Raw genomic sequence first — 22,630 nt, forward strand, 5'->3', positions numbered from 1 at the left:
ATCTTTTGGCGTGGACAGGAGTACATGGTGTTTGGATTCTTCAAACTCTGGTGCAAAGCATCTGAATAGAGAGGCAACCCAGTGGCACTCTGCTCCCATTCAAGGGTGTACGTTTAGGGCCATACACACATTTGAAAGAATTTATAACATCACTTGCCTCATCAGAATATACCAAGTATATTTAAGAAACCTTGGTTGACAATGTTTTCTTATCTTTGCAGCGCATCATATTTTATGAGTGGCTGCCAGCCTTCATTGGACAGAATGTGAGCAGATATGGAGGTCAGTTTAGGGGTTTATGTTTTCATAGAAATTCCGGCACATTGCGACAATTTAAAACAAATTACATACATTTCTAGAAAGTAATGTTGAGCATTTCTGATTTGTCAACTGTTTTTCAGGTTATAAAAAACAAGTAGATCCTGGCATCTCACCTGAATTTCAGTCAGCTGCTATTAGAATAATCAACTCCCTGGTTCCATCAGGTGTCTACATGAGGTAGAGATGACGATTATGTTGACTTAATGTTTACTCTATATTTATACGGGTGACCCAGTGTGCCTGCTCAGTGTCTATTGCTTTGCTAGAGTCTTTAATTCAAAGTGTAGTATAAGGGTCTGGCACATAAAGTGTTAACATGGGACTGAGTACAGTACTGCCCACACTATGATGTAAAAGAACACATGACCTGCACCTAGAGATCAGTCTTGTAGCAGACAGAGCCATGTGTATAAGCAAGCATGAAGACAGCTCTTAACTAAGACCTTTACTGTACATATATATATAGTTACTAGTAGTTAATAATTATTTACTGTAGAACAACTTAAGACTAAGAACCTCTTAATGAGACCTACCGAACTACACACATCTTACAACACATTGTACCTAAATAATTTGGCCTACACTTTAAATATCAGTTTGATAATGTAAAAGTCTGTCAGAGCTGAAGTTAGCTTGGCTCAGTTGATTATGCTCTCACTTCTGAGTCAAAAGATTGTAGGCTCAAACTGCACTGCAGGACTTAAGCAGCAAAACATCGGCTGTAGGCATTGCAGGGCAGCACTAAGGGGAACTGAAGGTGCTGACAAGATGCTAAACCAAGGCTCTGTTTTTCTGTTTGTGGATGTAAAAGATACAGTGGAGTGTTTTGGAATTATCCCAATGCCTTGAACAACATTCATTCCTCAGCCAAAATCACCAAAACAAATTTCAGTAGCATTGGTGTGAGCTTGCGGTGAATACATTGTGTCTACATTTCTGTAAATAACAGCAGTAGCCAAACTTCAAAGGTAATTGAGTACCTGTGAAGCCCTTTTGGACATCCCTCATGTCTGGGCCTGTTGTGGACCAGTTGATAGAGATCGATTGCTGTGATTAGTCATTAACTCCATTATTATGTGCTATGTATTACCAAGATAGTAGAAGAGAAACTAGATGGATCTTGTTCCTTTTTTCATTGAGAAATTCCTAAATTCTAGTTGCTTTTGAACTAAGTATAAGTGAAATGTATAAACTGCTCTGAAATTGAAGGTAGCTCCCATTTGGCTTTTCCAGGACCAAAGCCTGTCTGTTCCGAAATGTTACGAATGTTAACAGAGAAGACCGAGCATTTCGAATGTGTAATAACTTCTGGAGTAGAGAGGTATGATAATGTCATGGTCACAGGACAGAGCTGGAAAGTGAGAGGGCATGACTCTAAATTCCACCATGATAAATTGTTAACTGAAGTTTAATAAGTCTGAGGAATGGTACCAGAATAAAATCTACCATGAAAGAGATGGAATACAATGTGGTGACGTATGAAGTTATCCATTTAGGTATGAAATAAAAAGCGCAATACTGTTTGAAGGTTGAGAAACTGGGAAATGTTTGCATTCAGAGGGACCTGGGTGTTCTTGTACATCGTAGAATGTTAACATTCAGATACGCAAGCAATTAGGGAGGCAAATAGTATGTTAACTTTTGTTAAAAAAGGGCTGGATTTTACAAGGTGCTGTATTTCCTGCCCCTCCCCATTCACCCCCATGACTAAAAGGTCAGCAGGGAGCACACTCACCAAAAACTCAACTGCTCTGCAGCCATTTCAGGCTGGGGGCAATGTTAATTGTCTCAGGTCGAGAGTTTCGCCCCCATCTGACCGTGGGGGTTGGGGGGGTGGGGGGGGGGGTGGTTTGGGGAGGTGGGGAGGGAGTCCCACTTTAGAGAGCTGCCAGCTAATCTGATATCTGATTGGCCCGCAGCTCTGCAGTCCCAGCAGTACCAGGTTCAAATGGTGGGCACTCCCCAAACAATAGGAGGTTATGAAGCTGGACTTCAAGGTAAGGCTGGGGTATCGATGGCCTTGCTGTGGAATTTAAATTCAGTTAAATAAATAAACCTGGAATAAAAAGTAGTGTCAGTAATGGTGACCATAAAATTACTGGATTAATGTATAAATCAACTAGTTCACTGATGTCCTTTAGGAAATGAAACCTGCGATCCTTACCCAGTGTATGTGTGACTCCTTACCCAGTCTGGTGTATGTGTGACTCCAGACCTTCCAAACCCATGACCTCTACCACCAAGGGCAGCAGACACATGGGAACACCACCACCTGCAAGTTCCTCTCCAAGCCACACACTATCCTAACTTGGAACTTAATTGCCATTCCTTCACTGTCGCTGGGTCAAAATCCTGGAGCTCCCCCCTGAACAGCGCTGTGGGTGTACCTACACCACATGGACTGCAGCAGTTCAAGGAGGCAACTCACCACCACCTTCTCAAGGGCAATTAGGGATGGGCAATAAAAACGCTGCCCTAGCCAGCGATGCCCACGTCCTGTGAAAGAATTTTTCAAAAAGATCCACAGCAATGTAGTTGACTGTCAACTTCGCTCCGAAATATTTGCCTGGCATGCCACTTGGTTGTCACCAGCACCCTCTCAAGCACAAGTAGGGATGGGCATTATAGAATGGTGGACTTACCAGCAGCGCCCACATCCTGCAAATAAATAATTAACAAATGTTACCCCCTTATTTTATGTTAATATTAGGGAGGGTCAGGTCAAAGCAGTAACAAAAGTTGTAATTGTAAAGTCATTGGCACTTTCTGCTAACGTGCAAATCAAAATACAACAAATGCACATTCTTACAACTGTTAATCTACTTTCAGGGTATTTATTTGTGGCATTTGATCTTTATTGGTCGATATTTTTCTTGTCCATTTACTTGCAAGCTTTGTTGTTTTCTTGGTGCTAGAATCCAAACTTGAAAGGACCACAGGACATAGATGATGTGATCCTGGGGATGGCTTCTCAAATCGCAGAACGAGAGGACAATGTTGTGGTGTCAGATCTAAGAGGTAAAACGCAGTCTGTGAATAAAAGCTAAATAAGTTGACAGGTTAAATTTGAGAGCTGCCATAAAGCGGCCGATATTTACTGGGCCCTTTGACAGCTCAAAACAAGTTAAAGATGTACACGGAGTCCCTTGTGTCGTGCAACTTGGTCTCCTCTATTTAAGTAGTTTTCTTGTGTCAGTAAACAGATTGTGTGTGAACTGCAACAGCAACAGGACACTGTGCTATCTGGTGTTACATTGAGGTGCTCTCCTCATTGGTTCAAAGCGCATTAAACAGATACACCAGGAAGCCCTCCAATGCTTTTAAGTGAAGCATGATGCAAGCATGATTTTACACTGAATGAAAAATGCTCTATATTTCTTTAAACGTTTCTCAAGATGAAAATATTTAAACTTCACATACCCCAACCTCTAACCCAGCTGTATCAAGTGGAAAACAGTGGGTTGTAATGATTGAAAATGTTTTCTGCTTAAATTGGACACAAAATATTCTTCAAGCAATGGATTTAACATTAGTGCAATAAGCAGTGGATTTATTTTCCAGTATTTAAAATATGTGTGATCATGTAACCACATGCGTCATAAATGGAACACTACTTAAGTTCTCCCCCAAGTCTTTCCCTCCCTTTTATGGACTCGATGTGTTTGAAAAGTTGCACAATCCATGTTAGCATAATTTGAGTATTCACTGATTCATGGAACTGCATTGATAAGTTTAAGATTATGAGCCAGGCTTGCAATGTGGCTCACTTATTCTTGCTGGAAGCTATGTACATACATGTACATACATGTACATACATGTACATACATGCATTCATACATGAGGACCTGTCCTCGGCAGGCAAAAGTAACAAGTCCAGGCATTGTGCCTTTTTCTGAATTAAACAAAAGCATGGGGGACAATAGTTCCTCTGCTGTATTCTCCATGGCAACGCCTCAACCAATCAAAGTCAACTTACCAACCAGTCAGCACCATTTTCTCATGCAGTTGCTTCCTTTGAAATTTGACATTCTTGTGTGTCTTCTGATAAGTACAAGACAAAAAGTTCCGACAGCATGTCTCTTTATTCAGCAATATTGAAGTCTAGTAAGTTTTTGTTCCTTTTTTCATACTGTAGTATTGGTGTGGGAATTACATTAAGTCCTGCTGTTCTACTGCTGTTATTTGACTGGTTTAAACAGCATGCAGTCTTGTTGACTATGGTATTTACTTATGACAGATTTCATGTATGGACCTCTGAGGTTTACAAGATCAGACGTGGTTGCTCTTGATATCCAGCGAGGGAGAGACAGTGGCCTTCCAAGTTACAACCAAGCACGTCAAATCTTTGATCTCCAACCAATCACAAACTGGTCAAGTCTCAACACTCGCCTCCACAGCGAGAAGCCAGAGGTTAGGTAACTGCTCACTCCTGTCTGAAAAAAGTGACAGAAAAAGAAACTATGCCAAAAGTTAAGCAATGTGTCTGTTTTAAAATTTAGTTCTCAACAGAGTGAAGAACACCCATGACATATCTGCCTCTTAACGTAATGATTGTCCACAATATTCCACCACTCGATCGATTTGAAAAGCATGAGCCAAGTCAATCTTTCCCAGGATTTCAAAACTATGAATGCTTTATCTTTCTTTGCTTCATCTATCTTAAAATGTTGCATCACAGACTGCTATTCAGCCCATCATGCCTGTGCCAGCTCTTTGAAAGAGCTATTAAATTAGTCCCATTCCCTTGCTCTTTCTCCGTAGCCCTGCAATTTTTTTCCTTTTCAAGTACATACCCAGTTCGCTCTTGAAATTTGCTATTGAATCTGCTTCCACCTCCTTTCAGGCAGTCCATTCCAGATCGTCACCACTCACAGTATTAAAAAAACTTCCCCATCTTCCCTCTGGTTCTTTTGCCAATTTTGTGACCTCTGGTTATTATCACATCAGTCAGTGGGAAGAGTTTTTCCATATTTAGTCTATTAAAACTGCTCATAATTTTGAACACCTCTATTAAATCACCCCTTTTTTGCTCTAATGAGAACAATCCCAGCTTCTTTATTCTGCACATTGCAGGTATTATTCGGGCAAATCTCCTCTACACACCAGCCAAAGTCTTAATATCCTTCCTCTGGTGTGCCACCCAGAGCTGGACACTAAGCTGAGGCCTAAACAGTCATTTACAAAGGTTTTGTACAACTTCCTTGTTTTCATACTTTGGAAACTGAAGCTTGACATGCCTAACCAAGGGCCAAATTCTCATCCCCAGGTCGGGTGTGCCGATCCGGGGAATTTCACATCTTGGTGAACCCAACCTTTAAAAATGTCTGCCCGGAGGTCAGATTTTCGGTCGGGGGAGGGGTGGGGTGGGGGGCTGAAACAGGAGTCGGGGCGGACCACCCCGGAACCATTGCAGAGGCTGCCTGTGTGGAGGCAGGTTGGGTGGAAGGCCTGCCTTTGTGCTCCAGCACTGTGTCTAAATAAGTTTTTTAAAAAGAATGAAACAAAAAAAAAAATCCTTCCAGCACTCAACCCTCACTCTCCCACACAATCCATATGCCCCATCCATGCTAACCTATACCAACTAACCCTCTACCCACCCCCATGACCCCTCATGGCCCCTATGCCAACCCATGCCTCCCACCCAAACCCCATGACACCTCATAGCCATGCCAGCTTAGCACCAACTCCTGCCAACCCATGCCCTTCACCCACCACCCTTTGCCCTTACTCCCTCCATGTCAACTTACCTAGTATCCTTGGACACTTCCTTGTCAGCTGGACAGTTCTTTGACAGCTGGGCAGTTCTAGTGAGTTTGTGCATAAAGAGTGCATAATCATGTTTACTTTTAGCAATCCGAAAGGGTGCTTCACCTCCCCCAAAGGGTGCCGTACTTCTCCTAAAAGGGTCCTGGGCCCCTAACCAAAGGGATACCCTCACCATTAAGTTCAGACAACCTCTTAACCTGTTCTAATCTGCACATGCCTGGTTTCAGGCTCCTGGCCCTACCAAAATCCCACTTCAGTGGAGGCAGCTGACGATTTAAATGGCCGGCAGCCTCCTGGAATCGTGCATGGGGCCTGATTCCACTCCCAACCCCGCAAGGATGGGAAATGCCAGGTTCGGGTCTGAGTCTTATAAACTTTAGCTATTTTCGGGATTTTCACCACAACAGAGAGGCTCTCTGTGGCAAAAATCTGGGCCCAAGACTTCCTGATTTACCTTGTTTTTGGCTCCTACTTTCTACACCTTCAACTGTGTTCTGCACTATGACCATAGGTCTCTTCACCTTAGATCCTCAGTAGGGAAAGGCAGACAACCAGCAGCCCTGTGCCCAAACATGGAATAATTTAAGCAGAAAAGTAAAGAAAATTAATGAGTAAACAGATTCAAGGAAGCTATTTCCATTTGTGTTAGCTCTAGCTCAATTGTAGCAGTCTTACTTCGAGGGAATTGAACACAAAATCCAGGCTGACACTGAATCCAGTGCAGTACTGAGGCAGTGCTACACTGTTGGAGGTGACGGGGGGCTTTCAGATCAGCTGTTAAACTGAAGCCTCATATGATTTACCTGATGGATGTAAAAGGTCCCATGGCGCTTTAAGATGCAACTTAAATAGTATTCATTTATTCAGCTTCTTGCGTATATGACAAATGAATTATTTCACAGATCTTCTGAATTACTTGAATGATATATTGTGTCTCCTGTAACCCAGCTCTTTGACCAGTTAGCAGCACTGTACAAGAATGATATTTCCAAACTGGAGATGCTAGTTGGAGGTTTTTTAGAAAGTGATGGGGACACTGAGCGACTCTTTCCCATCCTCATAAGAGACCAATTTGAACGCATACGGGATGGAGATAGATTCTGGTTCGAAAACACCAAGAATGGGTGAGTGTAGGTCATTTGTTTACTTTTCCCATTTGGCAGGTCAGTTAATGGGGGCTGTTTGTGTGGAGTGAAAAGCCGTCTTATGACCCACTCTGTGTGCCACTTGAACAGAAGGTTGCAGTCTGGGCGAACTGTTGACAGTGCTCCAGATGTGAAGCTCAGGAGATGGGCTGCTTTTAGTCAAAATGGTGTGATCTTCAGAGCATTCTCTGGTGCCACTCTCTTCAAAGTTAGTGGAAAATCTAGAGAAGGATGATAATTCTGCCGCTCTACTCGGAAGTCATCCTGGTCCATCACCAGCAATCCCGCAGCCATCTCCGATCAGGGAAGAGAGTTTCTACCTGGCTGACGTTGGTCTTTGATTTAATCAGTAATCATTGTTAGGTCCTTCAGTCCTTGAAGGGAGACAAAACCATTTCATTGCTAAAATATAGAATGTGACATTTTGACAAGTGCCTTTGGCAAGTGACGTCTCAATTCATTCCTCATAGCCTATTGTGTGTTTTATTTGGCTTTAGCTTTTTATTATATCTAATGCCTACTATAACTCTCACTCTAGCTTGAAAGAATAGCATTTTGCAAGTGTGACTATGTAGCTCTAATAAGGGAGCCCGGTGATGAATTAGGAAGCTTTCGCTGTAACTGACAGATTTGGCTACATACGCAGCCTGAACATTTACACACATGCATATCAGATGTAATCATGAAAAGATCTAGACATATATCTAATAATAATTGGAGAAGAGGGCCTCAAACAGGGGACTGGAAAAAGAAACAATCGATGTAGGACTGTGAAAGCAGTCTCAGTGACAATTAAAAGGAATGCTCTTTGACTGGCTGGTAACCCATAAATTGTGTCTCTTCTAGGCTTTTTGCACCAACAGAACTTGAAGCCATTTGGAACACCAAATATGCTGATGTGTTGCTGGCGACAACAAGTGCAGGGCCTCAGGATATTCAACGTCATGTTTTCTTCTGGGAGGATGGTAAGCAGCGTGGTGCTGAGGCAGTCTAGGCCTTCAACAATAAGCTGATGGGCAGCAACATAAATATCTACCGATGGTCTTATATAGTAAAATGACTCTGGAGTCTCGTAAATGGAAAGAAAGGCAAAACTGTTGCAAGGTCTAGGTCAATCCTTTATCTTTACTCTCCACTTGCCTGGACAAGTGCAGCTTCAACAACAGTCAAGAAGTTCAACATCTCCCAGGACAAAGCAACCTGTTTAATTGGCACCCCATCCACCACCTTAAACATTCGGTCCCTCCGCCACCAACGCACAGTTTCAGCAGTGTGTACCATCTACAAGATGCACTGTAGCAACTGACCAAGATTCCTTCGACAGCACCTTCCAAACCCGTGACCTCTACCACCTAGGAGGACAAGGGCAGCAGATGCATGGGAACACCACCACCTGCAAGATAACCACTAATCCACACCCAACTGACTTGGAAGAATATCGCCGTTCCTTCATTGTCACTGGGTCAAAATCCTGGAACTCCCTTCCTAACAAAACTGTGGATGTAGCTATAACCACATGGACTGCAGCGGTTCAAGAAGGCAGCTCACCACCACCTTCTCAAGGACCATTAGGACTGGGCAATAAATGCTGGCCTAGCCACCATAGCCCACATCCCATGACAGAATTCAAAAAAACAATTTCTATTTAACACACAGCACCTTCACACCCAAGTTTTCAAAGAAAAAAAAGTTCAGACATTCTGTCATATTATCAGTGCTCTAACCTTTAAGATTCATGAAAATAGTGTGGTGAAGAAAATCATGGGAATGCAGAGTTCAATTACCGAGACATTCTGCGACCATTATAATGTATAATCATTTAATTTTATTTTGATATCCTTAACAGACAACATTTACAGAATTGAGTCTTGCACCTGTCAATCTGAATACTTTGGAAGCACGAAAATAAATTTTGTGTTGGTATGCTTAAGAAATGTTTCATCACAATTTCCTTATTAGTTCTTATTTTTTATGCTTGCAGGTGACCCATGTGCTCAACCAAAGCAGCTGAATGACAGTGACCTGGAGCCATGTGTAAAAGTCAGCACAATGCATTACTTTCAAGGCAGTGGAGCAGGCTTTGGAATTCTTATTGTGGCACTTTGCTGCCTCCCTTTAGGTTTGTCGATGATATCTTTATACATAATAAAAGCAGAAGAGAATTGGAAATACCATGGATATTCATTGTATATCTGATAACAATGTCAGGTACTGGACAAGCAGAAATTTCTTCCAGCTTCATATTGGAAAAACTAAAGCCATTGTCTTCAGATCTTCTCACAAGCTCTGTGACTGAGCCATCAGCTCTATTCCTCTCCATAGCTGAAACAGACTTTTTGCAACCTTGGAGTCACACTTGACCTGAGGCAAGGTTCCATGCCATCACTAAGATTGCGTATTTCCAAATCCATAACACAGCCTGACTCCTGCTCATCTTCTGCTGAAACCCTCATCCATGCCTTGGGCCCGAATTTTTCCCATGTCGGGTGTGGTCATGGAGCCGACCACAGCTTGCGGTCAGCTCTGCACTGCCGTTTTACGTTGACAGGCCAATCAAGGCCCGCTCAGCGTAATACGCGAGGGGTGGTGCTGAGCGCTACCTGTGCAGGCCGGGGGAGGAGGGAGAGTTGGGTCGCACGTGCGCAAAAGAGCGCTTCAATTTCCCTGAGGCACGGAGCTGCCTTAGAGACATTGAAGTGCTTGTGAAAATTATAAATACTTCAATAAAAATTTAATGATACACGTTAGGTTGGACGGGCGGTGTAAATTTGAAATTAATTAATTAATAGGCCTTTTAATTATCAGCGGGTGCATAGCTGACTCCGGCATGTGCCCACCGAACGAAACATCATGAGAGAGTGCGATGACGTCGGGACACATGCCCAACGTCATCACAAGTAATTTTACATGCTGGCATGTTGGGCTCAACCCCCCACGCCGACTGTAAAATCCTGGCCTTTGTTATGTCAAGATTTGGCTATTCAAGCACACTCAGATCAGGTTTTCCTATCTTCAGCCCTCCATAAACACAAGGTCATCCAAAACTCTGTTGGCCTTGTCCTTCCTTGCACCAAGTCCCATTCTCCTCTCAACCTTGTGCTTGCTGACCTACATTAGCTCCCTGTCAAGTGTCACATTGATATCAAAATTCTCATCATTGCATTCGCACCCCTCCACTGCCTTGCTCCTCCCTATCTCTGTAAACTCCTCCATCTTTACAACCTTCCTAGTTATCTGCACTCCTCTGATTCTATACTCTTCCTCCATTGGTCGCCACACCTTCAGCTGCTGAGACTCTAAGTCCTGCGACGTCGCTGCAGGAGTTCCTCAGGGTAGTGTCCTAGGCCCAACCTTCCCTCCATCATAAGGTCAGAAGGAGGGATGTTCGCAGATGATTGCAAAATATTCAGCATCATTTGCGACTCCTCATACTGAAGCAGTCCGTGTCCATACACAGTAAGATCTGGACAATATTCAGGTTTGGGCTGAGAAGTGGCAAGTAACATTCGCGCCACAGAAATGCCAGGTAATGACCATCTCCAACAAGAGAGAATCTCACAATCTCTCCTTGACATCCAATGGCGTTACCATCTCTGAAAACCCCACTATCAACATCCTGGGGGTTACCATTGACCAGAAACTGAACTGTGGATTTTGGAGATCAGAGGCTGGGAATTCTGCAGAGAGTGATTCACCTCCTGACTCCCCAAAGCCTGTCTGCCATCTACAGGGCACAAGTCAGGAGCGTGATGGAATACTCTCCACTTGCCTGGATGAGTGCAGCTCCAACAACACTCCGAGAAGCTGGACACCACCCAGGGCAAAGCAGCTGGCTTGACTGGCATCACATCCAACACCTTAAACTTTCACAACTGATGCACACTTGCAGCAGTTTGTACCATTTTGCCAACTACCAGCTTGATTGCTGGCAGTTCGGGTGAGCAAGGGGAGGTTGATCTCTTTGTAAAAATCAAATTTTTGTTTGTATTTAGCATTTAACTGAAATTTGCTGTCTAATTCCTAAATTTCCCAACTTTAAGCAAGGTTTTCAGGACTCCATTGCAAGAGGAATTAAAGTTAACTAACTAAGGAAAGCAATTTAAACCAGTTTTCCTGTAAAAGGGGCCAGCTAACTGCTTAATCTCAGTAAGCCACTTCAGTGTGACTTAGCATGGAGTGTGACTTTGAACAGAGTGCTGGGAGTTGGATGATTGGGGAGTTAGGGGAGAAGGGGAAGCAAGTGCTCCTTTGCTTTGGACTTATCTAACATTTCCACCCTGTAGGAATTGGTTCTTGCTCAACTACAGGGGTAGAAGCTAACTTTGGTGAGTATCTGGCAAGTGGTTAAGGTGTATTCTATTCCTAAGGTTTAAAAAGAATACAAACTGATGGTACGGTTAATATAATATATATAAAAAAGGAAAATCAATAACTGAATAATATAATTAAATAATCAATTAAAACCCATTTAGGATGGCAGGACAGATGATGTGTCAAGGCTGCAGCATGTGGGAGCTCCTGGATTACATTGTGACCCAGGGCAAAGGCATCTACAGAAAGTGCTTGCGGCTTGAAGAACTTCGGCTCAGAGTCATTGAGCTGGAGGTTGAGCTGCGGATGCGGTGACGCATCAGGGAAGGTAAACGTTACCTGGATGTTTTGTACCAGGGAGCCATCATGCCACTTAGGTAGGGTCTTCTGTTTTGGTCAACGGTTAAGGAAAAGAGGGTGTGACTGTTGAGTGAGGCAGGTAAGGGGACCCAGAGGGCAGAAGTACAGGAGCCTCAGCCTTTGCAATTGTCCAATAGGTTTGAGGTTCTCTCGGCTTGTTTGGATGAGAGTGGGGGCTACAGGATGGATGAGCAAACTGACCATGACACCGTGGTGCAGGAAGCCACTTAGGTGGGGGGTGCAAAAAGGAATGTAGTGGTAGTAGGAGAGAGTATAGTTAGGGGGATTGTTACTGTTCTCTGCAGTAAAGAGCAAGAGTCAAGATGGCTGTGTTTTGCCTGGCCGGTACCAGGGGTGGGACCACTTGCTCAGGATGGGAGAGGAAGTTGCAGTGGGAGGGTGGGGGGGGGGGGGGGGGGGGGGGGCGGGGGGGGATCCACTTGTCATTGTCCAAGTAGGTACCAGCAACATAGATAGAACTAGAAAAGAGGTCCTGCATATTCAATATGAGGAGCTAGGCACTTAATTAAAAACCAGAATCTCAAAGGTAATAATCTCAGGGTTGTTACTTGAGCCATCTGCAAAGTGGCACAGGGCAAATAAGATTAGAGAAGTGAATGTGTGGCTCAAAGACTGGTATGGGGGACATGGGTTCCTGTTTGTGGGGCACTAGCACCAGTACTGGAGCAAGTGGGGGCTGTATTGTTGGGGTGGCCTACATCTGAACTGTGCTGGGATTGATGTTCAAGTGAGCCACATAACTAGGGAAGTAGAGAAGGGTTTAAACTAAATAATGGGGGCAAGGGAGCAAATTTGGGAAGAGGTAGTAAACCAAAAAGTAGAGACAAGGCAAGAGAGAAAGGTACCAAAGTGGAAAATGATAAACAGAACATTACAGCAAGGGATGGAGAGTATAAATCTAAGAATAAATCAGCAGCCAAAGGTAGAGGTTACAAAAATAATAAAAGGACAAAGCTAAAGGCTCCATGTCTGGATGCACATAGCATTTGAAACAAAACAGATGAACTGATAGAAATAAATAATTATGATCTGATAACCATTACAGAGACATGGCTGCAGGATGACATAGATTGGGCCCTGAATACTGAAGGGTACATGACTTTTAGGAAGGACAGGAAGCTAGGAAAAGGTGGAGGGGTGGCTCTGCTAATCATTGATGGTATTAGCGCTGGTTACCCCTCAGATGGCCAGAGATGAGTGCGCTTCTTGGCTGCCCTGTCAACCTGCGACATGGGGACACTGGTCCAAACCAGGATGCTGAGATTGCAAGGGGCGGTGGACACTTCCAGCAGTGACTGCTAAATGGCCAGTGTTGCTGAGGAGATTGTACAACGTGTGCAGTCCAACTGGTCTGTTGTCCAATGAAGTGATGGCGGACTCGAAGTCTGTGCTGTGGGAGTGGGGGAGCTGGGGCGTGGGGGTAAGGTATGGAGAGCTTCGTGGCCCTTTTGTGCCTCCGTGTTGCTTGCATGGGTGGGCAGGCTAGGAACCTGACCCCAAACATATCACTGTGGCTGCGTCTGATCCGTCTTAATTGCAGAAGTATGGTCAGTTTATACAGGTGTCCCTGATGCTTGGTCACTCCCCTGCCCCTACCTCGATTGCCTGTGCGTGGGATGCTGCGCCAGGGCAGCACTTGAGCGCCCCCCCCCCACCCCCACAACACCCCCCCCCCCTCAGCAGTTGTCTCCGGGGCCAGGCATCAGTTGCCCTCACCATGTTCCCCCCCACCCCCCAGTGCCTGTGAGGCCTGTAAACAATGGGCAAGCTGTGGAGAACGCTACTGCTCACTCACCTCAGTTTCCTCCAAAGTGAAGGCCGCCAAGTGCACGTCACCTGCAAGCTGTTTTGAGACACGTTGTGTGCTTTTCCGCTGACGTGGATGGACAATACAGTGGTTTCTAAGCCCTTGGTGAGATGGCCTTTTAATTGTACGCTCATGTATTACAATTTACTCCCCACCAATCGATGGCAGGAAATGCGGACGATCGCAACTGGCCTTCATGCCGTCGTGAAGCAGGCCATATTTTCTGTACTTACCACCTGTCATGCCCGATGCCAGCAGGCTCAGAAAATTCTGCCCACTATTTCCACTCCCCATTTAAACTCTCCCCAAGCTTGTCAAGAGACATTGTCCATAGCACCAGTTTAGTGCTACATGCCATTGCCGGAATTAGAGTGAAATTGGGCGAACACTGAAATTTTTGCAGAGAACTTTACAGCCAGCAGATGGAGGAGAACACCACCCTATCATCCTGCCTGGATTTGAATGCAAGTTCCAGAGGTGGAAGAGCAGAAGAATTTAATCCCAAAGTCTTGCACCTACCTCTTGCTTCATTTTAAACTGTGTAGGGCTTTGAATAAGTTTTAAATTCTAGCAACATCGAGCTAAATTTGTATTTTGTAATGAAGAATTCTGAATGTCAACTCCGTGCATATGAATTCAGAACTTCCCATTTTGGATCTTTGGATCCAGCAGCTTTGGTTCACACTTTATAACAATAGATATTGTAGGTGCCTCACTTGTTCTGCAGTCTATGCCATCCCTTAAATTTTGAGTTAAGACCTGATAGGTGAGTCCAGCTTCAAAACACCCCAATTCAATCACATTGGATTTGGAAAGCACTTTGCAGTTCCTTATTCTACTCCAGAAAACGGCAGTGAAGGATAGAAGTGGAGCCTATCTTTACACACTTTATGAATTTCCAATTACAGAGATATAAATTGCAAACATGCACCTCCAAACCCAACAAACACATTTTTAGTCTCCTGCTATATATAGGAGCACAAGTGAGTCCCATTTTAATATCCACCATCTTAACAGAATTCAATACTCAATTACTATGCAATTAGTATTGATCTCTGTTTTAATACAATTCAGTAACTTCTGTTTTTTTCTTAACAGCGGCCTTGTTAATGGCTTTCACTGTAGCTGGTGTTCGAAAGAAAGAAAAGAGCCAATTACAGAAAAAAAGAGTTTCTGTCAGGACACCAACGGACTCAGGAAATAAAATCAGAGGTATTAATTATAAAATTATGAAATAAAATGTTTTATATGAGAGAGTTACACCTTAGATTGCTCACTGTATCTTCTCATTACTAATTATTAATGAATGGTTTCACTCCTTTGTCGAATTTGTTCAAGGCAGTGTTAGATAGATTTTTGTTAAACAAGGGAGTCGAGCGTTATGGCGGGGGGCAGACAGGAAAGTGGAGTCAACCAGATCAGCCTTGACCTTGATGAATGGTGGAACAGGCTTGAAGGGCTGAATGCCCTACTCCTGCTCCTAAGTCCTATATTCCTAAGTTCCATAAATAGAGGCAGTTCCCAAAATATTGCAAACATTTTGAGATTCCACCTCTGTGACATCTGTTCTAACACCAACCCCACCCCCCAAAACACTAAATATTGAACATAAATCACATCAATAAAATTGGCAATCTAATAGGAACAAAGGATAAAGAAAAACATATTCATTTCTAGCTTTTCTATCCTTGTGCAAGATGAAAAGCACCAGCACCAAAGAAGTGGCTGCTCACTCTTGCCTCTATTTAATCGATGCTAAGATGGTCATGACATCCTGAAGTGTTTCTCTCTAGTGTCTCCCAGACTATAAAAAGTCTGGTCCTACATGTTCTTCATCATTCTACATGCCCACTTTGTTGAAATCAGGGCTATTAGAATTCTATTAGAATTCCTGTCTATCTCCTACAACCTTTTAACAGTCTAATAGGGGCTCTCTGAACCTTTACTTCTTGATTTGTTTCATTGTCTCTCCTTCTCTTTCCAACCAGGGTGGTATCTTGGATGATGAGCAAGGGTGTGGTTTATGCTGACTGATTAAGCCAAATTCCCTTTTAGTTACATGGGATTCCAGAATTTGTATCAGTGCTTTGGGGACCCAATTCCAAGATAAAGTCCATTTTTCAGGGAAAACTCCACTTGAGTGGCTTTGATCTAGCTGTCTCAAAAGTAAAATTCCCCCTCCAATCCATCACTCTGTAAGTTTCCCATTATAGCTCTAGATATGAATTGTATTTTGAAGCCATTATATATTTGGCATGCGTAATGGGACCATAGTCAAACTTATTTGACTTGTAAGGAACTTTTTTTGACTCAGTCATATGTTCTCAGATCTTCATAGCTCATGGAGTCAATCACCCCATTGCCCATGTGATGTATGGCCCATTTTCTTGTGGGCTGGTGGCAGTCTGTCTTATTGGTCCATTTTAATAGGCTTTCGCAGAGAGCTTTGTTTCGTCAGGGTAACATGTTTTGGAGATGGAACTTCCTTTTTTGGATCCTCCCTGTTGACTATAGCTGAACTCTTTAAAAAATGCTTTTAGAAGTTCATGAATGGAATCAAATTGCACAACATTCTTCGTTCAATCCCATCTCTACATCATTGAGCCACTCGTTCCTTGTCCCCTAATGCTAGCAAAAGGATAGACGTGATATTGTAAAGTGGCTCATGCTCACTTTAGAGAATGGAGCAAAATATGCTCCTATTTAGGACAGAGACGTTCTTCATTAATGTATCCCACATATAATCATAGTTTTCATGGATCATTCAGATTCAAACTTGTTATCCAATAGGTGTTTTGACACATTGGCAATTGTATACAGGTGGTGGGCATTAATTAGAATTTCACTTGAGCGCATAGAAATTGACACTTATTGATTCTGTTGGGTAGGCGATATATGATTGCAATATTTAACTCTGTAAATAAATGTAAGATTGAGTAAACATTGGCTCCTGTAATATCATTCTGGCTATCTGAGTCATAACAGCTGCTGTTTACTTCAGTGTGGCGCTATAGAGAATTGTTCCATTTTTCATGCTCAGTAGCATTACCAAGTTACAGATTATATGTACCCACACCCACTGGAAACTGGTTTCAGAAATATGCATGCTTCTTTTACTTGAAAGCATTAGAGCCAGCAGAGAGACCTGAAGAGGTCTTGGCCCTGGAAATGAAAGAACAGTGTTCCCACATTTAATCACGAAACTTTCACCAAAGTAGGTTTCTGTTTTGGATGTATTAGGTGAGATTACCACTCCTGGAGTACCAATAAATATAGGAAAATGAAGTGGGGAGGAGTGTATGACCCTAAACCATTCTTACTTTCTTATGATATAATAAAAATTTTCTGATTGTCCATTAATTTAAATGAACAGGAAATCTGGCAGGCATCTTTACAGGTGTTTATTACTCTTTGTCCACTCTTCCCCTTTTCACTGGAACCAATACCACCCAATAGCTCCAATTGTACGGACAGGAAAATCTATCCTCAGCTATTTTGGTATATGATCCAAATTCCATTGTGTAATCATAGACATGAGACCTAACATGCTAAGAGGATCTTTCATTATCATGTGATATGTTCCTCACCTTATGTACATTATTGCATTACATTTAGCCTTTGAATGGCAAGGGCCCAAGGAACCAAATCGGCCTGTCAGCATCATCCTTGACTCTGACAAATGCCTTAAGGCCATGGACAGCAAAGGTGCCCTGATCCGGAGCATCAATCTATGTAACGTGGGCCATGCTGATATCATTCAATCTACCAATAATGAACAAAAAGCTCTGCTGCTGAAAGTTCCTAAGGAATATGATCTGGTAAGCAAGAACTCAGCCATGAAGCATCCTTGTTTCTGAATGTTGTTTTTAATTTTCAAGGAGCCCCCCAACCCCTCTCCATTGTGGTTCGGTTTCTGTGCTACCAACACTTACACACCTGGACACTTCCAGGTTTGAATTGCTTGCTGACATACATTGGTTCCTGTTCCAGCAATGTCTCAAATTTTGAACTTCTAATCCATGTGTTCAAATCATTCCACGGCCTCACCTGTCCCCATCTCTGTTACGGTCTCCAGATCTTCAACCTTTCGAGCACTCCTGGCTTCTTGGTGCATCCTCAATTTTCTTGGCTCCACTATTGGCTGCCTCATCCCTAAATTCTGGAATTCCTTCTGTAAGCCTCTTCATCTCTCTCTTCTTTAAAATGCTCCTTAAAACCTACATCAACCCCGCACCCTAATATCTCTTTATATGACAGTGTCAAATTTTGTTTGAGTGTTCTCCTTTGAAGCATCTCAGGACGTTTACTATGCTTAAAGGCACTATATAAATGCAAGTTGCTGGCCGTGTTCGACCTTGCTGAGTCTCAAATAAGTTTCATTAAGGAAGGCAACAGTCTGGTCCCATATCCTGATTGCCATTCATTGAACTTTGTTGGCAGATCCATATGGGCCACTACAGTTGTCTTAAGAGTCTGCAAGTCAGGCAGAGGAAAATCGTCATTATCATAAAAACTTAAGCAATAGGAGCAGGCGTAGATCTTACAGGCCCTTGAGCCTACTCCATCATTCAATACGATAATGGCTATTCTTTCACCTCAACTCTACTTTCCTGCCTGCTTCCCATATCTGTTGATTCCCTGAGAGACCAAAAACCTTTCTATTTCATATACTCAACGATGTGGCATCCACAACACTCTGGGGTAGACAATCCAAAGATTCACAACCAGAAATTCTTGCTAAAAATGTGGACAAGTCAAAGCTGGATGAAGTCAAAATTGGTCTTAACAGCAATACCTTACAGGTTGAGTAGCCAATTACCAAATCACCAAGGATCTTCAGGCTTGCTGATTGACCATGGTATCAAACTGCTCACAGAACTTATAGTTATGTACTTCAGAAAGGGCCATTTTCTTCAGGAAATGTGTGGTTAGAGGGGAGAAAAGCACGTGACTACAACATATGGTTTAACTAACATTAAAGTTCCAAGAGTTTGTTCAAACAGCCCGTAATGGAATCTAAATAAATTTCGTCATTAACCCTGGTAGCAAATTCTACCAATTGGTTTATTGGGGATCTGTCTTGCCTTTCCTGTGAGATAAATCTCAAATGACACTGGCAAATTTGTATGTTTTGCTGGGATCCATAAAATGTTGAATGTTAACTTATTTTTATAACCTGTATGCCATAAAGATTCTGTGTTTTCTTTGATTCTGAGCTATCTAGTCAGTGCACCAGAAATAAAATGAAATATTGTCCTCTTGTTTAACTTCTAAAATGTCAAAAGCTTCTCCACCTTAAAATTGATCTGTTGACAAAGCATGATTCACCAATCCACAAAGGAGTTGCCAAACTGGTTTTGGCCTGTTTCTTCTGTTATTAGTCATTAATTAATGTCAAAGCTGAAAATTACTTTTCTTATTTGATTAATGTTAGCCAGGTAAGGAGCATGGTACAAAGTGATCGAGATTAACAAGGTCATTGGAGACAATTTCTTTCAAGTTAATTTTTAAAATCTATTTATTCATTGCTGAAAAAAGTGAGATTTTTGCTGAAGCTTTTTGTCTTGCATTCATCGGGACAATTCTCAAGAAGACCAAATGTAAATGGAACAACAGTTTATACTATATGAGAAGAGAGTGTTGATTGGTTGGCAAGTGGACTCTGGTAGAGGCACTGTCATGGAGAATGCACCAGTTGACCATGACAGTGCTTCTACCAATCAGAATCCACTTTCCAACCAACCAACGCTGACTTCTCATATAGTTGTGCTTTTTACATTTGGTATTCTTGCGAATGGTCCTGATGGGTACAAGAGGAAAAGCTTTGATAAAAATAACTTTTTTTTTCAGCAATACTCAAATTCTGTACTACCAAATGACTATATGTATTCATTCATGGGAATTGGGAGTGACTGGCAATGTGAGCATTTATTGGCAATCCCTAATTCCTCCTGAAAAAGTGGTGGATGAACTTTCTCCTTCGACCACTTCAGTTCATGTTTTGAGAGTAATCCCATATTGTTGTTCAGTAGAAAATTCCAGGATTTTGACCCAGTGACAGCGAAGGAATGATGATATGTCTCCACGTCAGGATGATGTGTGACTTGTAGGAGTACTAATTGCAGTTGCTGGTGTCCCAATGCATCTGCTGCCCTTGTCCTTCTAGGTGGTAGAGGTCACTAGTTTGGAAGGTGCTAGTCAATTGATGTTTGACCTGTGATGATACCTGCCACTGGTGGGACTGGGAATTCCCGGCCATTGTGTTTGCTCATTCTTCATTCTTTATTTTAGATGACATTTTGTCGTTTTTGTTATTATGGATTATAATTTAAGGACAGAGGGTTAAGACCATAAAATATAGGAGCAGAAGGAGGCCATTTGGCCCTTTGAGTCTGCTCCGCCATTCAATGAGATCATGGCTGATCTGATAATCCTCATTCCACCTTCCTGCCTTTTCCCCATAACCCTTGCTGATTAAAAATGTCTATCTCCGCCTTGAATATACATAAGCACCCAGCTTCTACAGCCCTCTGCAGTAAAGAATTCCACAGATTAACTACCCTCTGAGAGAAGAAATTCCTCCTCATCTCTGTTTTAAATGGGCATCCCCAAACTCTCAGATTATGCCCTCTGGCCCGAGTCTCTCCCACAAAGGGAAACAATCTCTCAGCACTTACCCTGTCAAGCCCCCTAAGAATCTTATATGTTTCAATAAGATCACCTCTCATTCTTCTAAACTCCAATGAGTACAGGCCCAATCTACTCAAATCCCTCCATATCCAGAATAAACCTAGTGAACCTTCGCTGGACTGCCTCCAATGCCAGTATATGTTTCCTTAGATAAGGGGACCAAACCTGTTCACAGTATTCTAGGTGTGGTCTAACTAGTGCCTTGTATAGTTTTACTCCATTCCCTTTGAAATAAAGGCCAACATTCCATTTTCCTTCCCTATTACCTGTTGAACTTGGATGTTAGGTTTTTGTGATTCATGCATGAGGACTCCCAAATCCCTCTGTGCTGTAGCCTTCTGCAGCCTTTCTCCATTTATATAACATTCAGTTCCTCTATTCTTCCTGCCAAAATGCATAACCTCATATTTTCCCACATTACATTCCACCTGCCACTTTTTTGCCCACTCATTTCACCTGTCTATATCCCTCTGAAGACTCCTTGTGTCATCCTCACCACTTGCCTTCCCACCTATTGTATAATCCGCAAATTTGGAAATAATACATTCACTTCCCTCACCTAAGTCCTTAATATATATTGTAAATAATTGAGGCCCCAGCACTGATCCCTGTGGCACTCTGCTAGTTACAGGTTGCCATCCTGAAAATGATCCCTTTCTCCCAACTCTGTCTTCTATTAGTTAGCCAATACTCTATCCATGCTAATATACTACCCCCAACACCATGAGCTCTTATCTCATTAAGTAGCCTTACATGTGGCACCTTATCAAATGGTTTTTGGAAATGCAAATATATTACATCTACTGGTTCCCCTTTATCTATCCTGCTAGTTACCTCCTCAAAGAATTCTAATAAATGTGTCAGACATGATTTCCCCTTTATGAAGCCATGCTGACTCTGCTTGATTAGGTTATGTAATACTAAATGTTCTGGGACTTTTCTAGAATAGAAGGATTCTTGGAAGATGGTGCATCCACTATCTCTGTAGCTACTTCCTTTAATATTCTAGGATGCAACCCATCAGGTCCAGGGGACTTATCAGCCTTTAGCCCCATTAGTTTCCCTGGAACTTTTTCTCTAGAGATAGTTATTTTATTTATTTCCTGCCCCTCTTTTGCCCCTTAATTATTTAGTATTGGAATGCTATTAGTTTCTGGCAATTGAGTGACCTTTTTCCCGGTACAATGTGAGGCCTGATAACTATCTACTTATAATGGCAGCCCCCACCTACAGATCACCTTACCCAATAATGTCCCTTATCTTTTTGCAAGAGAACTTCAAAAGCTATACTTTAACATATCATCAAAAAGTCGTGAGCTTATAAGATACCCAGTTCTCCCTTTACCTGTATCCAAGTTGTGGATAGTTCCTACTAAGTATTATTACTCCAAAGCCCTTAATTGTCATTCCATTTCCTTTAATCTTACTCATTTTGACCATTAGCAGCGTGCTTAATTCTATCCTGACTGCTTTAAAGTCAATTTCTCCATGGAGTATGTGTCAATGCCTCGATGATTTAAAATGTAGTCTCATTCTACTGGCCACATTAAGCATTTCATGCCATGCTGTTGCCTGCCTGGGATCTGACCTTCAGTAGATTTTACCATTTCTGCATGTCAGTTGCTTCACACATCACATGTGACATTTGTACGCTCACACTGGCATCCCAATATCATGCCACATATGCTTTACTTTCAAGTAATCTCATCAAAAGATCAAAAAGTGGTCTGTCTCAAGATCTTTGCTCATTTCTCCTGTCTGGTCCTGATATTTCAGTTAGTAGCCAAACTATCCAATTCTCCTCTCTTTAAGAAGTTCAAAGGCAAGGCCAAAAGCATCTCCAAGATAAAGCTATCAATTTGATAATCTCAATGACACCTTCCTGACTCTCATGGGATGTACATCAATGCTAGGTTGACATAAAGATTCAATTGACTGACACCCCAAACAAATTATTCCAATTTCCCATCTTTTATTCTCAGCGGGCCATCACAATATTTATCATTCTATCCCATTCTGGAAAACAAGAGAGACTTACTGTCCAGTACAATGTTCCCAACATATCTTTAAATGGAAATAAAACATTCCCATTTGATTCTAGTCATTAACACATTGTGTTTACTCATTCTTTATTTTAGATGACACTATTTTCCTAGAGGTAACCTGTTAAATTGAGTCTGACTTTCTTTTTCATTTCGAAATTAGCTGA

At 42.4% G+C, this 22,630-nt stretch overlaps 1 protein-coding gene across 3 annotated transcripts in view; it reads left to right on the forward strand.

The window, feature by feature from the left end:
- Positions 1-22,630, forward strand: part of LOC121272151 (dual oxidase 1-like) — a 115,289-nt gene that overhangs the window by 40,992 nt on the left and 51,667 nt on the right. For all 3 annotated transcript variants that reach the window (XM_041178660.1, XM_041178659.1, XM_041178661.1), the window contains 10 exons: positions 222-282; positions 402-498; positions 1,555-1,642; positions 3,237-3,339; positions 4,559-4,731; positions 7,036-7,211; positions 8,079-8,197; positions 9,214-9,351; positions 14,830-14,943; positions 17,347-17,549. In XM_041178660.1, the coding sequence (XP_041034594.1) occupies positions 222-282; positions 402-498; positions 1,555-1,642; positions 3,237-3,339; positions 4,559-4,731; positions 7,036-7,211; positions 8,079-8,197; positions 9,214-9,351; positions 14,830-14,943; positions 17,347-17,549 (1,272 nt within the window). The remainder of the gene's footprint in view (positions 1-221; positions 283-401; positions 499-1,554; positions 1,643-3,236; positions 3,340-4,558; positions 4,732-7,035; positions 7,212-8,078; positions 8,198-9,213; positions 9,352-14,829; positions 14,944-17,346; positions 17,550-22,630) is intronic.

The sequence above is a fragment of the Carcharodon carcharias genome, chromosome 32 (assembly GCF_017639515.1).
Source record: "Carcharodon carcharias isolate sCarCar2 chromosome 32, sCarCar2.pri, whole genome shotgun sequence".
NCBI lineage: Eukaryota > Metazoa > Chordata > Chondrichthyes > Lamniformes > Lamnidae > Carcharodon > Carcharodon carcharias.